Source organism: Bubalus bubalis, chromosome 1, assembly GCF_019923935.1.
Source record: "Bubalus bubalis isolate 160015118507 breed Murrah chromosome 1, NDDB_SH_1, whole genome shotgun sequence".
NCBI lineage: Eukaryota > Metazoa > Chordata > Mammalia > Artiodactyla > Bovidae > Bubalus > Bubalus bubalis.
The window spans coordinates 185,696,841-185,713,318 of NC_059157.1; the positions used below are offsets into that span (position 1 = coordinate 185,696,841).

The following is a 16,478-nucleotide window of genomic DNA, read 5'->3' on the forward strand; positions in this document are numbered from 1 at the left end:
TGGGCTACAATCCATAGGATGGCCAAGAGTCAGACACGACTGAAGCAACTGAGCACACACACCATAACCAAGATAAAAGCAAATCCATCATCCAAAAGTTGACTTATTCTCCTATGTAATCCCTCCTTCCCATCCTCTTTACAGGCAGACATTATTAAAGATTAGTCTGCATGTTTTAAAAATTTTATGTAAACAGAATCATATAGGACATATATTCTCACCTAGCTTCTTCTATTCGGTATAACAATTTTGAGATTCCTCCCTGCTATTGTCTTATGAATAATTATTTCTTTTGCATTCCCTTGTGTGGATAAATAACAATTTGGTTGTTCATTTATCAAATAAGGCTGCTGTGAACATTCTTTCAAAACTCTTTGTCTGAAAATATGCTGTGGGTAAATACCTAAGTATCAAATGGATGGGATATATATAACAGCTTTGAAGAAACTATCAAACTGCTATTCCAAAGAGACTGTATTATTTACACTCCCACCATGAGTTTCTGATAGAGCTAGGTGCTGTGTATTTTCACTAACACTTGGTCTGGTCATTGTTTTTAATTTTAAATATACAGTTCAGTTCAGTCGCTCAGTCGTGTCCGACTTTTCGCGACCCCATGAATCGCAGCACGCCAGGCCTCCCTGTCCATCACCAACTCCCGGAGTTCACTCAGACTCACGTCCATCGAGTCAGTGATGCCATCCAGCCATCTCATCCTCTGTTGTCCCCTTCTCCTCCTGCCCCCAATCCCTCCCAGCATCAGAGACTTTTCCAATGAGTCAACTCTTCATATGAGGTGGCCAAAGTAATGGAGTTTCAGCTTTAGCATCATTCCTTCCAAAGAAATCCCAGGGTTGATCTCCTTCAGAATGGACTGGTTGGATCTCCTTGCAGTCCAAGAGATTCTCAAGAGTCTTCTCCAACAATACAGTTCAAAAGCATCAATTCTTTGGCGTTCAGCCTTCTTGACAGTCTAACTCTCACATCCATACATGACCTCAGGAAAAACCATAGCCTTGACTAGACGGACCTTTGCTGGCAAAGTAATGTCTCTGCTTTTCAATATGCTATCTAGGTTGGTCATAACTTTCCTTCCAAGGAGTAAGTGTCTTTTAATTTCATGACTGCAGTCACCATCTGCAGTGATTTTGGAGCCCCCAAAAATAAAGTCTGACACTGTTTCCACTGTTTCCCATCTATTTCCCATGAAGTGATGGGACCAGATGACATGATCTTCATTTTCTGAATGTTGAGCTTTAAGCCAACTTTTTCACTCTCCTCTTTCACTTTCATCAAGAGGCTTTTGAGTTCCTCTTCACTTTCTGCCATAAGGGTGGTGTCATCTGCATATCTGAGGTTATTGATATTTCTACCGGCAATCTTGATTCCAGCTTGTGTTTCTTCCAGTCCAGCATTTCTCATGATGTACTCTGCATAGAAGTTAAATAAGCAGGGTGACAATATACAGCCTTGATGTACTCCTTTTCCTATTTGGAAACAGTCTGTTGTTCCATGTCCAGTTCTAACTGTTGCTTCCTGACCTGCATACAGATTTCTCGAGAGGCAGGTCAGGTGGTCTGGTATGCCCATCTCTTTCAGAATTTCCCACATTTTATTGTGATCCACACAGTCAAAGGCTTTGGGATAGTCAATAAAGCAGAAATAGATGTTTTTCTGGAACTCTCTGGCTTTTTCCATGATCCAGCGGATGTTGGCAATTTGATCTCTGGTTCCTCTGCCTTTTCTAAAACCAGCTTGAACATCAGGAAGTTCACGGTTCACATATTGCTGAAGCCTGGCTTGGAGAATTTTGAGCATTACTTTACTAGCATGTGAGATGCGTGCAATTGTGTGGTAGTTTGAGCATTCTTTGGCATTGCCTTTCTTTGAGATTGGAATGAAAACTCACCTTTTCCAGTCCTGTGGCCACTGCTGAGTTTTCCAAATTTGATGGCATAGTGAGTGCAGCATTTTCACAGCATCATCTTTCAGGATTTGAAATAGCTCAACTGGATTCCATCACCTCCACTAGCTTTGTTCGTAGTGATGCTTTCTAAGGCCCACTTGACTTCACATTCCAGGATGTCTGACTCTAGGTCAGTGATCACACCATCGCGATTATCTAGGTCGTGAAGATCTTTTTTGTACAGTTCTTCTGTGTATCCTTGCCACCTCTTCTTAATATCTTCTGCTTCTGTTAGGTCCATACCATTTCTGTCCTTTATCGAGCCCATCTTTGCATGAAATGTTCCCTTGGTATCTCTAATTTTCTTGAAGAGATCTCTAGTCTTTCCCATTCTGTTGTTTTCCTCTATTTCTTTGCATTGATTGCTGAAAAAGGCTTTCTTATCTCTTCTTGCTATTCTTTGGAACTCTGCATTCAGATGCTTATATCTTTCCTTTTCTCCTTTGCTTTTCACTTCTCTTCTTTTCACAGCTATTTTTAAGGCCTCCTTAGACAGCCATTTTTCTTTTTTGCATTTCTTTTCCATGGGGATGGTCTTGATCCCTGTCTCCTGTACAGTGTCATGAACCTCATTCCATAGTTCATCAGGCACTCTATCTATCAGATCTAGGCCCTTACATCTATTTGTCACTTCCACTGTATAATCATAAGGGATTTGATTTAGGTCATACCTGAATGGTCTAGTGGTTTTCTCTACTTTCTTCAATTTAAGTCTGAATTTGGCAATAAGGAGTTCATGATCTGAGCCACAGTCAGCTCCTGGTCTTGTTTTTGCTGACTGTATAGGGCTTCTCCATCTTTGGCTGCAAAGAATATAATCAGTCTGATTTCGGTGTTGACCATCTGGTGATGTCCATGTGTAGAGTCTTCTCTTGTGTTGTTGGAAGAGGGTGTTTGCTATGACCAGTGCATTTTCTTGGCAAAACTCTATTAGTCTTTGCCCTGCTTCATTCTGTATTCCAAGGCCAAATTTGCCTGTTACTCCAGGTGTTTCTTAACTTCCTACTTTTTCATTCCAGTCCCCTATAATGAAAAGGACATCTTTTTTGGCTGTTAGTTCTAAAAGGTCTTGTAGGTCTTCATGCTGCTGCTGCTGCTGCCGAGTAGCTTCAGTCGTGTCCGACTCTGTGCGACCCCATAGACAGCAGCCCACCAGGCTCCCCCATCCCTGGGATTCTCCAGGCAAAAACACTGGAGTGGGTTGCCATTTCCTTCTCCAATGCATGAAAGTGAGAAGTGAAAGTGAAGTCGCTCAGTCGTGTCTGACTCTTAGCAACCCCATGGACTTCAGCCCACCAGGCTCCTCCATCCATGGGGTTTTCCAGGCAAGAGTACTGGAGTGGGGTGCCATTGCCTTCTCCAGTAGGTCTTCATAGAACCATTCAACTTCAGCTTCTTCAGTGTTACTGGTTGGGGCATAGACTTGGATTACTGTGATATTGAATAGTTTGCCTTGGAAACGAAGACAGATCATTCTGTCGTTTTTGAGATTGCATCCAAGTACTGCATTTCGGACTCTTTTGTTGACCATGATGGCTACTCCATTTCTTCTGAGGGATTCCTGCCTGCAGTAGTAGATATAATGGTCATCTGAGTTAAATTCACCCATTCCAGTCCATTTTAGTTCGCTGATTCCTAGAATGTCGATGTTCACTCTTGCCATCTCTTGTTTGACCACTTCCAATTTGCCTTGATCCATGGACCTGACATTCCAGGTTCCTATGCAATATTGCTCTTTACAGCATCAGACCTTGCTTCTATCACTGGTCACATCCACAGCTGGGTATTGTTTTTGCTTTGGCTCCATCTCTTCATTCTTTCTGGAGTTATTTCTCCACTGATCTCCAGTAGCATATTGGGCACCTACTGACATGGGGAGTTTCTCTTTCAGTATCCTATTATTTTGCCTTTTCATACTGTTCATGGGATTCTCAAGGCAAGAACACTGAAGTGGTTTGCCATTCCCTTCTCCAGTGGACCACATTCTGTCAGATCTCTCTACCATGACCCACCCCTCTTGGGTGGCCCCACGGGCATGGCTTAGTTTCATTGAGTTAGACAAGGCTGTGGTCCTAGTGTGATTAGATTGACTAGTTTTCTGTGAGTATGCTTTCAGTGTGTCTGCCCTCTGATGCCCTATATGGGGGGTCCCCAACATCTGGAATACAGACCAGTGCCTCCTATCAGGTCGGCCATGTCATTAGATTAGATATAGTGCACAATAAATGCAATGTGCGTGAGTCATCTCAACTACCTCTTCTAGGTCCTTTGAAATTTCAACACAAATTTTAGAATCACCTCATTAATTTATATTTGTTGTAAAGAAAGGCCACTGGGTTTTCACTTGGGTTGTATTGACTCTATAGATCAATTTGGAGAGAAAGGACATTTAACAATACCATATTCTCTACCTCAAGAAAGAAAAAACAGCTTTTTCTCTCCTTTCTCTTCTCTCAGAACTATTTTGTAATTTTTAGTGTGTCTTTCACACTTTACATCATGCTTATTCCTAAGTATTGCTAGGTTTTGGATGTTATTATACAGAATTTTTTTTTTTTCTATTTGCAATATGACTGTGTTTTGTGTGTTTGTGTGGGTGTTGGTCTTGTATAGCACCATATTGATAAACTAGCTCACTTACTGGTTCCAGAAAGATGCTGCACTCAATATGCCAGCAAATTTGGAAAACTCAGCAGAGGCCACAGGACAGGAAAAGGTCAGTCTTCATTCCAATCCCAAAGAAAGGCAATGCCAAGGAATGTTCAAACTACCGCAAAATTGCACTCATCTCACACGTTTGATCAAAGTAATACTCAAAATTCTCCAAGCCAAGTGTCAACAGTAGTGAACTGTGAGCTTTCAGATGTTCAAGCTGGATGTAGAAAAGGCAGAGGAACCAGAGATCAAATTGCCAACATCTGTTTAATCATCAAAAAAGCAAGAGAGTTCCGGAAAAATATCTACTTCTGCTTCATTGACAATGCTAAAGCCCTTGACTGTGTGGATCACAACAAGCTGGAAAATTCTGAAAGAGATGGGAATACTAGACCACCTTACCTGCCTCCTGAGAAATCTGTATGCAGGTCAAGAAGCAACAGTGAAAAGTGGACATGGAAAAATGGACTGTTTCTAAATTGGGAAAGGAGTACGTCAAGGCTGTATATTGTCACCCTGATTATTTAACTTCTATGCAGAGTACATCATGTGAAATGCTGGGCTGGATAAAGTTCAAGCTGGAATCAAGACTGTCGTGAGAAATATCAATAACCTCAGATATGCAGATGACACCACCCTTATGGCAGAGAGCAAAGAGGAACTAGAGAGCCTCTTGATGAAAGTGAAAGAAGAGGGTGAAAAAGCTGGCTTAAAACTCAACATTCAGAAACAAAGATTATGGCATCTGGTCCCATCACTTCATGGGAAATAATGGAAACAGTGAGAGAATATTTTATTGGGCTCCAAAATCATTGCAAATGGTGACTGCAGTCATGAAATTAAAAGATGCTTGTTCCTTGGAAGAAAATCTATGACCAACCTAGATAGCATATTGAAAAGCAGAGACATTACTATGTCAACAAAAGTCCATCTAGTCAAAGCTATGGTTTTCCCATTAGTCATGTATGGATGTGAGAATTGGACCATAAAGAAGGCTGAGCACCAAAGAATTGATACTTTTGAACTGTGGTGTTGGAGAAGACTCTTGAGAGTCCCTTGGACTGCAAGGAGATCAAACCTGTCAGTCCTAAAGGAAATCAACCCTGAATATTCATTGGAAGGACTGATGCTAAAGCTAAAGCTCCAATACTTTGGCCATTAGATGCAAAGAACTGACTCATTAGAAAAGACCCTGATGCTTGAAAGATTGAAGACGAGAGAAGAAGGGGATGACAGGGGATGAGATGGTTGGGTGGCATCACCAACTTGATGGACATGAGCTTGAGCAAGCTCCAGGAGTTGGTGATGGACAGAGAAGCTTGGCGTTCTGCAGTCCACAGGGTCACAAAGAGTTGGGCACGACTGAGTGAACTGAACTGAACTGAGCCTTTTTGGTAAAGATCATCTAATTTTTTTAATTGATTGTTAGCATCTATAAATAAAAACAGATGAACTTTTTTCTTTACAACTGGGTTGCATTTAACCTATTTTTCTTGCCTTTTTGCACTGGCTGCAAACTTCAGTATAATAGAATTGGTGAAAGCGCACATCCTCATTCGTGAAGGAAAGCACGTTATCATTCACCACTAAGTATGATATTGGCTGTGGCATGAATTTTTTACCTTTTTAAAATCGAATTTCCTTCTACTGCTAGATTTCTGGGGGTTTTTATCATAAGAGGATGCTATATTTTGTTAATGATTTTCTGTACCTATTGAAATGTTCACATAGCTTTATTTTTAATATGTCAGTATGGTGAATTGCCTTGGTTAATATTCAAATGTGGAAACAACCTAGCATTCTGGAGATGAGCCCTTTTAAAATGTGGTTGAATTCAATTTGCTGAAATTTTGTTTAGCATTTTTACACACATATTCATGACAAATATTTACCTTTGTTTCTCTTATAATATCTTTGCCTTGTTTTAGTGTCAGGGTAATGGTGATCTCAGAAAATAATTTGGGAAGTATTCTTTCCTCTTCAAATTTCTGGAAGCATTTGCCTAGAATTTTCATTATTTCTTCCTCAAATATTTGGTGGAATAAAGAGTGAATCCATTTTCATTGCAGGGTATCTTTCTATAATGAATTCAAATAGGGATAGGACTCTTCAGTTTATTTCTTCTTGAATGAGTTTTGGCATTTTGTTTCTTTCAAATTGTTTCTCTTTTTATTGAAGTTGTTTGATTTATTGACACTCCCATATCTTAATATTTGCTTATTATAATTTAAATGTATAGAATGATAATTATTAGAGAATACTGATTCAGTTCAGTTCAGTCGCTCAGTCACGTCCAACTCTTTGCAACCCCATGAATTGCAGCACGCCAGGCCTCCCTATCCATCACCAACTCCCAGAGTTCATTCAAACTCATATCCATTGAGTCAGTGATGCCATCCAGACATCTCATCCTCTGTCGTCCCCTTCTCCTCCTGTCCCCAACCCCTCCCAGCATTAGGGTCTTTTCCAATGAGTCAACTCTTTGCATGAAATGGCCAAAGTATTGGAGTTTCAGCTTGAGCATCAGTCCTTCCAATGAACACCCAGGACGGACCTCCTTTAGGATGGACTGGTTGGATCTCCTTGCAGTCCAAGGGACTCTCAAGAGTCTTCTCCAACACCACAGTTCAAAAGCATCAATTCTTCGGTGCTCAGCCTTCTTCACAGTCCAACTCTCACATCCATACATGACCACTGGAAAAATTATAGCCTTGACTAGACGGATATTTATATTTATATATATATTTATATATATATATATATATATATATATATATAAAAGCAATCTCTCTCATTCCTGATAATTTGTCTTTGCTCTCATTTGCTCTTCAGTCTAGTCAGCTTATCAATGTATTGATTTTATTGAACATTCTCAAAATGAAACATTTTGCTTCATAGATTTCCTCCATTTTATAATACATTATTTTCCACTCTTCTTTATTATTTTCTTTTTGCTTATATTGGTTTTAATGTATTCATTTTTCTGAAGTTAAGATCTTTTTTTTTAGTGATTGCTATTTGAGATCATTTTTCATTTCTAATGTAAGTTTTTAAAACTTATTTCTCCCCCTAAACATTGCTTTAGTGGCATTCCTCAGATCATTAGATACTGTACTTTCATTTTTATTCAGTTCAAAATACTTTGTCATTTACCATTTGTTTTTTCCTTTGACACCATTTAGAAGTGTGTTATTTTATTATCCAAATATTTGGAGACTTCCCAGAGATCCTAGTGTTAGTGATTCTAATTTACTCCCATTGTAGTCAAAGAACATACTTTATATGACTAATATTTTTAGAAATTCATCTGAAATTTGTTTCATTCATAATATGATTTTAGTAAATATCTGTGTGTTCTTAAAGAGAATGTATGTTGTGCTATCCTTAGATGGAATGTTCTATCTTTAAATGTCAGTTTGGTCAAGTTGATTAGCAGTGTCACATAAGTATTCTTTATTCTTGCTCATTTTCTGTCTTATTCTGCCAGTTATTAACAGAGGGTTATTAAAATCTCCAACTATAAATATTGATTTGCCTATTTCTTCTGGCAGCTCTAACAATTTTTACTTCATATATTTTGAAGTTATCTCTTGGATAAATAAAATTTATAATAGTCATACTCAATTAGCTGACCTTTTTTACATAATGGCCTTCTTTAGCCTTGGTAATATTCTTTGCTCTGAAACATACTTTGATATTAACATAGTCACTCCAGCTTTCTTTTGATGTTTTCTTTTAATTAGACTGATACGTTTGATGATTTGATTTTTCTCTGTGTGCTATTGTTGTTTCAGATAAAAGGGTAAATTTGGTCTCTGCTACTCCATTTCAGCCCTAAGCAGAAGCCCCAGTCAAATGTTATTAACCACAGTCTACTAAGGAGAAAATAGTCACTAGAAATTTTTTGACTTGCCCAAGGTCATATAGCTGATTACTATTTGCTAAGTAGAAATACAGCATGGGCAGAGAAGCAGTACTTCACATAACCCATCTGCATTTCATCCCTAGGACAAAAGGGACAAGTATTTTATGTGAAGGAGAACGAGGACAGCTTATTAAGAAGACATGATGGATGAAACTTCCCCGTTTTGTTGACAGTCAAACCTAAGTCAAAGTCACTGAAAACTGTTAAGAATAAGAATTCCTTGTACATATAAAGGAGAGATTATGAGACCATTTACCTAATGGATTATTCCAAAAAATTCCCAGTATCAGTCTAGAGGGACACTCTGACATTTAGGATGACCTGATACACAGGAAATCAGTCCTGAATGTTCATTGGAAGGACTGGTGCTGAAGCTGAAACTCCAATACTTTGGCCACCTGATGTGAAGAACTGACTCATAAGAAGAGACCCTGATGCTGGGAAAGATTGAAGGCAGGAGGAGAAGGGGACAACAGAGGATGAGATGGTTGGATGGCATCACTGACTCGATGGACATGAGTTTGAGCAAGCTCCGGGAGTTGGTGATAGACAGGGAAGCCTGGCGTGCTGCAGTCTACAGGGTCCCAAAGTGTCGGACATGACTGAGCATCTGAACTAAACTGAACTGATCCGCAGGCAGGTCCCCCTGAGTCAGAGCTCAACCTGCTCAGATCTGCTACACAGTCATCTCTGTGGAACATACACATCCCTCCCCTGCCCTTCTGAACAGCATCTACATAAAAATGGTGACACCAGACTGTCCAACATCCAGTCAACAATCTAAAAGACTATTATAACCCTTGTGCATCCATGCTCAGTCATTCACTCATGCCTGCCTCTTTGCAACCCCATGGACTAGAGCCTGCCAGACTCTTCTGTCCTTGGGATTTCCAGGCAAGAACATTTTAGTGGGTTTCCACTTCCTCCTCCAGGGGATACTGCTGACTCAGGGATCAAACCCATGCCTCCTGCATCTCCTGAATTAGCAGGTGCATCCTTTACCACTGTACCACCTTCTGTACCATAATGTGTTCGTAATAAGAAGTGAGAAAGGAAATCTCATTTGGACAACAAAACACCCATCTTGTAAGTTCAAAGTGACACAGACATCATGTGCTTCCGTGGCTTTAGATGTCAAGAATACCAGGACACAAACAGCCATCATGTAACTCCTTGGAAGTGGGAACATAGCTTAGATGCCGGATAAGATGATGGAATTTCCATCCCTGTAAAACCTACGCGGTAGTGCAAAAACAATCAGTTCTATGACAAATTTAGAAAATAGCAGTTAAAACAGAAGTAAGCATTTAATTCTTTTATCTGACAGGAAACCCAAGACAGAAATAGATTAGCACAGACAAGTATAGTTGTTTGGTTTGAAGTTCAAGATTTTACTCTAAGTGATACTCTGTAGTTTATAAATATGTTTTTATGACACATCATTAAACTTGTTAGCCTGCCAGGTAAAAGGCATTCACTGTGTCTCCCTGTTTGTCAGGTTTAAAAGTTCCTGTACAAATTTCATTTGCTTCATTTTAATTATTTGGGATATCAACTTTTCATATCTTTGATTAAAGCCAATTTTTTCTTCCTTTCTTAAGTGCATTTTTGTGCACATCTTGGAATTCACGAGCGTGTCATGGAGATCAAAATATAGCTGGGAAATGAGTAGCTAGCAGGATGAGTCACAGTCTAATGTCTGATTGCTCACATCAAAGAGATCATATGCAGAAATTCAGAAACATTTCATATTTTGCTCATGTTATGATGTCTTCAAATCTCACCTTCACACTTGCTGCAGAAATTATTACAAAGTTCTCCCAGCTACCTGGTGTATAAGACAATCATCAAAGTCACATTCTCGTCTATTCGTCATTATGCTCTGCCAGTCTGCCATAGTATTTGAAAGGATAGGCTTAAAAAAAAAAAAAAAAAAAAAAAAAAAAAAAAACCACTGCTTGCTAACTGGAGTCTAGCTGTGTGTATGTTTTTTCAGGCTTGATTAAACCTATAGCATGACACAATATGTCTTGTCTGTACAACTTCTGATGTCTGTGAACGTCAGGCTGTATTTTTGGTTTGGCTGGTAGCTATGGCAATTAAAAAAAAAAATACAGTATGATGTTGAAAGGAACATTATCAATTCAGGGTTTATTTACTGACAACATTCCAGCAACACGTGATGCAGTCAAAACTGTTAAAAGACCCTTTTGTATTTCACACGGAATATAAGAATATTAGACTAATGCTGTTTCACTGACAATAAACATTGATGCTATGGCTTTATTCCAGTTCAGTTCCTTGTCCTCTGCTCTCCCTTTGTCTTCCTATCCTCCACCTCCACCCTCTGCCTCTGAGACAGTGGAGGGGAAGGAACAGAAAAGGGAACAGGAAACAATGACTTGGAGACACTCAAGTGTCAGTTACTGTATTGGTTGGTCAAAATACAAGTCTGGGTTATCATTTAGACTTTTGCAACTCGATATCACTAATCTGAGTTTTAGTTCCAGCAATATAGGCACTCCAAAATCTGAAAAAGATGCTCTGACATCTCAAAGCAGCCATCAGTATCACATTGAACTGATGAAAAGGTTTTCATCGATTCTTGGATGATATTTTTTCCCTCCTCAGTTTTTTACACATACTCAGCAAATTTCGTAGTGCCTGGAACAGAGGCCAACTTTTGTTATAAACTCTGACTCAATTTGTCCATTGTCTGACTCCTTCATTAGGATTATGTCCACACAGACACACACCAGGCCTTTTTTTCCCCATCTACTCCCTGTACCTGGAACAGAGCCTGATTCATTACAGGAGCTCAAGGACTATTTGTTGAGTGGCTACATTAAAATTGAGCCAAGAGCTGTACAGAAAACTTAATGCCACGGAAGTATTTTCCCCACTTCCACAGTGTTTGGTGATCTATAGAAACAGTTGTCAGGGTTTACAAATGCATTGAACACTTTTGCATGCTAAGTTGCTTCAGTTGTGTCCAACTCTTTGTGACTCTATGGGCTGTAGCCCACTGGGCTCCTCTGTCCATGGAGTTCTCCAGGCAAGAATACTAGAGCTGCCATGTTCTTCTCCAGGGGATCTTCCCAACCCAGGGATCAAAACCACATCTTCTGCATTTTCCTACATTGGCAGGTGGGTTCTTTACTGAGAATCCCAAACACTTTTGACATACACGTTATTCAAACAGCAAAATGTTGAATGATAAGAAAACTATCTCATAAAAACAAGACGCTAAAGGTGATATTTACAGTATTTGTGTGTTTGTTTCACTGGGAGAAAGAACCAGTTAATTAATTTTTCTAGCAATTAATTGAAACTAAAACCATTTATTCCAGCGTTTTCATTTAAGGCACTCTGACATCTCAAAGCATCCATCAAAATAATGAACTAATGACAGGATTTTCACCGGTTCCCAGCTGATGGCATGCTAGTACTTATCATTGCGCACCCAGACCCCCAGCAGGCACAGAAGGGATAAAGCTGGAGGAGCTGTACTCACCAGCCTTGATGTGGACATCCTGACTTCTAATTTTCCCTGAAGGATTTTCAGCTGTGCAATAGTAAGTATTATCATGGATTAAGGTACTAAAGCTTGAAGGAGGGAAGGGGAAAATCTGGAGAGTGCCGTTGGGGTGGACGTGGCGGATTCCGGGGACATCGTAGATCTCCTCGCCCGTCGCCAGGTACCATCTGAGAGACACAGGAGGGATCCCTGCTGCGGGGCAGGGCACCAGGGTCCCCGTGGTGCTCGCAAACACTACCTCTTGCAGAGATGCATTGACAAAGTAGAGGCTGGAGTGAAGGTCCTCACTGAAAACTGCAAGGAGACAACACAGGAGTGTCAGCAAAGTGCACCTTCTGCACTCATCTTTCAACATAGAATATCAACACTTGCCATGTCAACCTAGCTCAAGAGGTTATTTGGAGAAACAGTCACAAGGCTCGACTAAAACTTAATCGTTCAAAATTGCTCAACCTACCACGGACAGAGAGGCACCAGCTTCATTTCACAATTTGTTCACAAATTAAGTTATGGATGTGCTCAGTGGTGTCCGACTCTGCAACCCCATGGACTATAGCCCACCAATTTCCTCTGTCCATGGAATTTTTCAGGCAAGACTACTGGATTGGGTTGCCATTTCAGACTCCAGGGGATCCTCCAGACCCAGGGATCCAACCTGTGTCTCCTGCATCTCCTGCATTGGCAGGTGGGTTCTTTACCACTTTGCCACCTGGGAAGCCCAACACAAATTAAGTTAACCTGGAACTTAAACTTTGAATAGGTGACTTTTCAGCCCCGTGTCTAGAGCCCTATTGTGTCTCCATGGTACTGACCACTATTGGAATTTATTTTGGGTTTTGTATTCATTTATTGTTTGTTGACCTGTCTAGAATGTAAAGCTCATGAAACAAAGCCATAATTTGCTCACACTATTGCCTAGGGCACAGAGCAAAACAAGGCATGGGGGGTTCATAAGGAGAAGCTACGTGAGTGAATCACTAGATCTGGTTGCTAGAATCAAATTGCTCTGGTTGAAAGTGTACATTGAGAACTAATTTTGAATGAAATTAGTCCCAAGTTTTTAAAATTAAAATTGAAGATCTGGATGTAAAGCATTTTGGAAAGGCCAGTTGGTTTTCTGAAAATCCAATCCAATCAACAATGTGATTTTTCGTTGTTATTGAAAATATGTTGCAATAATAAAGAGAACTTTGACAAAAGTATCATTCAATTCCACCAGCCTATAGCAAATTCTGTTTCACTTACTCTTCTGGTCCATCCACCTACAGCCTACAGGGTTAAACTATGTCATAATATGAACACATGAAACAGGCAGTTGTTACAGACTCTGCTTCATACTCTTAACATTATTTCATACACATAATGTCATGTTTCAGACTTCACAAGTACAGATGACTCTGAACAACACTGATTTGAACTGGGTGGGTCTCTTATACACAGGCAGTTTTCAATAGGAAATACTACAGCCTTATACCATCCTTGGTTGGTTGGATCTTTGGATACAGAGGAACTGTGGACAGAGAGAGCAGACTGTAAGTTATAGGTGTATGCACATTTTATATAAGATGATTTTCTAAACTAGTTCCCTCACTCGGGCTGCTTCAGTTGTTTCTATTTTAATTACTACAAATAAAATGTCTTCAAAGTTTCCAGGAATTTATTGAGACACTACATTGTACTCATTGACAACTGTGGAGTGTTCTTTCCATGAAGCAAAAAAATCCAACTTCTAGAATCCAAAAATTAAACAAAAGATGTACAAGTGCAATGAAGACCCTCTTCTCAGACATGTTTCTGGGTGGCTTTCTAAAAACAAATTCATACCCTGTCACCTGTTCACAAGAGAGTAAAGGAGTCCTGCGCTATGCTTAGTCACTCAGTCATGTCCGACTCTTTGTGACCCCAGGGACTACAGCCTGCCAGGCTCCTGTGTCCATAGGGATTCTCCAGGCAAGAATATTTAAGTGGATTGCCATGCCCTTCTCCAGGGGATCTTCCCAATCCAGGGATTGAAGCTAGGTCTCCCACATTGCAGGCAGAGTCTTTAACATTTGAGCCACCAGGGAAGCCCAAGAATATTGGAGTGGGTAATCCATTCTTTCTCCAGGGGATCTTCCTGACCCAGGAATCAAATCAGGGTCTCCTGCATTGCAGGCAGACTCTTTGCTAGCTGAGCTACCAGGGAAGCCCAAAGAAGCCATAAATACTGAGAATTAACCTCACTGGGAAGAGATGAGAATAATATTTGCTAAGTGCCCCTGCCATGCCAGGCAATATTATGAGACTGAGGTGTTATTTCATTTACTCCTATGTACAATAGCCCTGCCAGGTTAGACCAGGCTCTGCTCCACAGAAGATGAGGTGGAGACTCAGAGAGGTTGTCCCTGGAGCAAGGACTCAGGGAAGGAGACTGCAGAACCAGAACTCAGTCTCCGTGATGAAGATTTTATTTCATTACTCGGCTGCCCTTACTGCTCAAAGGCAAATCTTGGGAAAGCTCTGTTCCTGAGATTTGCCATCCTCCACATGTGTTCCTTGGAGACCCACCTGCTTTCTCTTGGTCACTGTCACCAGCAGGAACCAGAATCTGGCCATGGTCAGTGCTGGCTATCTCTGAGCAGGCAGCAGCATGAATACCATTCATCAAGAGATGGCAGAGAAAAATACACTGTGCAAAAGTGACGGATTTACCCAAAGAGAAGACAGGAAGTGGTGTTCATCAAGTAGTAACTATGTGATGGTGTTCTCTCCCAACCATAGCTAAAGTCTTAACAATACTCGGTAAATCAGAATATGGAAGTTATTGCTAACTAAGAAATTGGCTCAGACCAGAAGCACAGTTAATAGCTAACCATTGCAGCTTCCAACTCAAATGAAAATGCTGATAGCAGCACTGTGAGTTTGAGCTTTTTAGGAAACTGACATTACCCCAAACATATTGTTAGGAACGAGGTAACTGTCACTCTTGAGGCTAATTAATTCCACCCCAATTCTTTTCTTTCCCTACCCACATTACTCTTCTGTCAACTGAATTGTAAGTGATTCAAACCAAGTAAAATTTAGTCATATTTGAATTTACTCTTTTTTGTCATGAAAGTTGCCTTGTGAAGAATGGCAGTCTTCGAAAATGTGAATGCATGTAAGAAATATTTCTTAATTAAATGTATATTTTCTACTATAAGCCACATTCCAAGAGGCAGCTTATGAAATTATTTAAATGACTTTGAGAAAATGCAAATTAAATGTTTAATCCTTGCAGTTAAAGAGATAAGTGACCTCTGGGGGGTTACTGTCACTTCTCCTTACATTTTTTAGATATTCCACTTGAGTCTTTCTATTTCATACCACTGGGTTTAATAATGTAACACAAACTTGCTTTCTAAGATACACATCGTATGGCCACAGGCAAAAGAAAACCCAAACTACATTCCAACAGCTTTTATTTCTTTCGTCCAAGGGCCCATCCATCTGCTTAAATAGTAGTACTTTATTTATGGAGTGCTGTATGCACTTTATATACAGTAACGTTTGCTCCCTCCAATAAGGGCACAGGCAATCTCAATGTGAAGTGTGTGTGTGCGTGTGTGTGTGAGAGAGAGAGTGAGAGAGAGAGAGAGTTCTTTGAAAATAATTGCACATTATTAGCACTCAACAAAACACTTGGCAGAATCTTGTTGTGAGATTCAAGGTATAAAATCTTGGGGTGTAAACACTAAGGGTAGTAAAGGAAGGAGCTTTGGAGAATTGTTTTTTCATTTGCAGATTTCCCATATTTTATACTGTTATAACAGATGGTATAATCAAGACTCCAGTGACAAACACAAAGGAGAATGTTACACTTAAAAGAAAATTAAGTCAATATTGCTCTCTTTAAAATTCAAATACGGCAAAGTGAAAGAAGTAACGTGGAAGAAACTTTACAGGGTGCAATGACACAACCATTCATGCAAGCAACAATATTTACTGAGCATCTGCTCTTGCCAGGCCTCATGCAAGGTCACAGTTACACACATTTGCAGGAGTCATGCCCCTGCTCTCCAGGAATTTCGGGTCTAGAGGGCTGCATGGTCATTAAACACGATCAGTGATAATTATTTTTCTTGTTGTTTAGATTCTAAGTCTTGTCCAACTCTTTTGTGACCCCATAGACTGTATAGCCCACCAGGTTCCTCTGTCCACAGGATTTCGCAGGCAACAATACTGGAGTGAGTTGCCATTTCCTTCTCCAGGCAATGCCATTTTGTTCTCCTTCCTGAACCTGAGTCTCCTGCATTAGCAGGCAAGTTCTTTGCCACTGAACCACCAGGGATTATCAACAATGTACTACAGACTCATAAATGATAGAGAAACTAACCCAACCTGGGAAAGATGAAGGCAGCTTCCCAAAGGGGAAG

The 16,478-nt window shown here is 40.1% G+C and overlaps 1 protein-coding gene across 1 annotated transcript in view; it reads right to left on the reverse strand.

The window, feature by feature from the left end:
* LOC112586668 (Down syndrome cell adhesion molecule-like) overlaps positions 1-16,478 on the reverse strand; it is a 232,426-nt gene that overhangs the window by 63,280 nt on the left and 152,668 nt on the right. Inside the window, exon 3 of the mRNA XM_045165315.1 lies at positions 12,061-12,378. Coding sequence (XP_045021250.1) covers positions 12,061-12,378 — 318 coding nt within the window. The remainder of the gene's footprint in view (positions 1-12,060; positions 12,379-16,478) is intronic.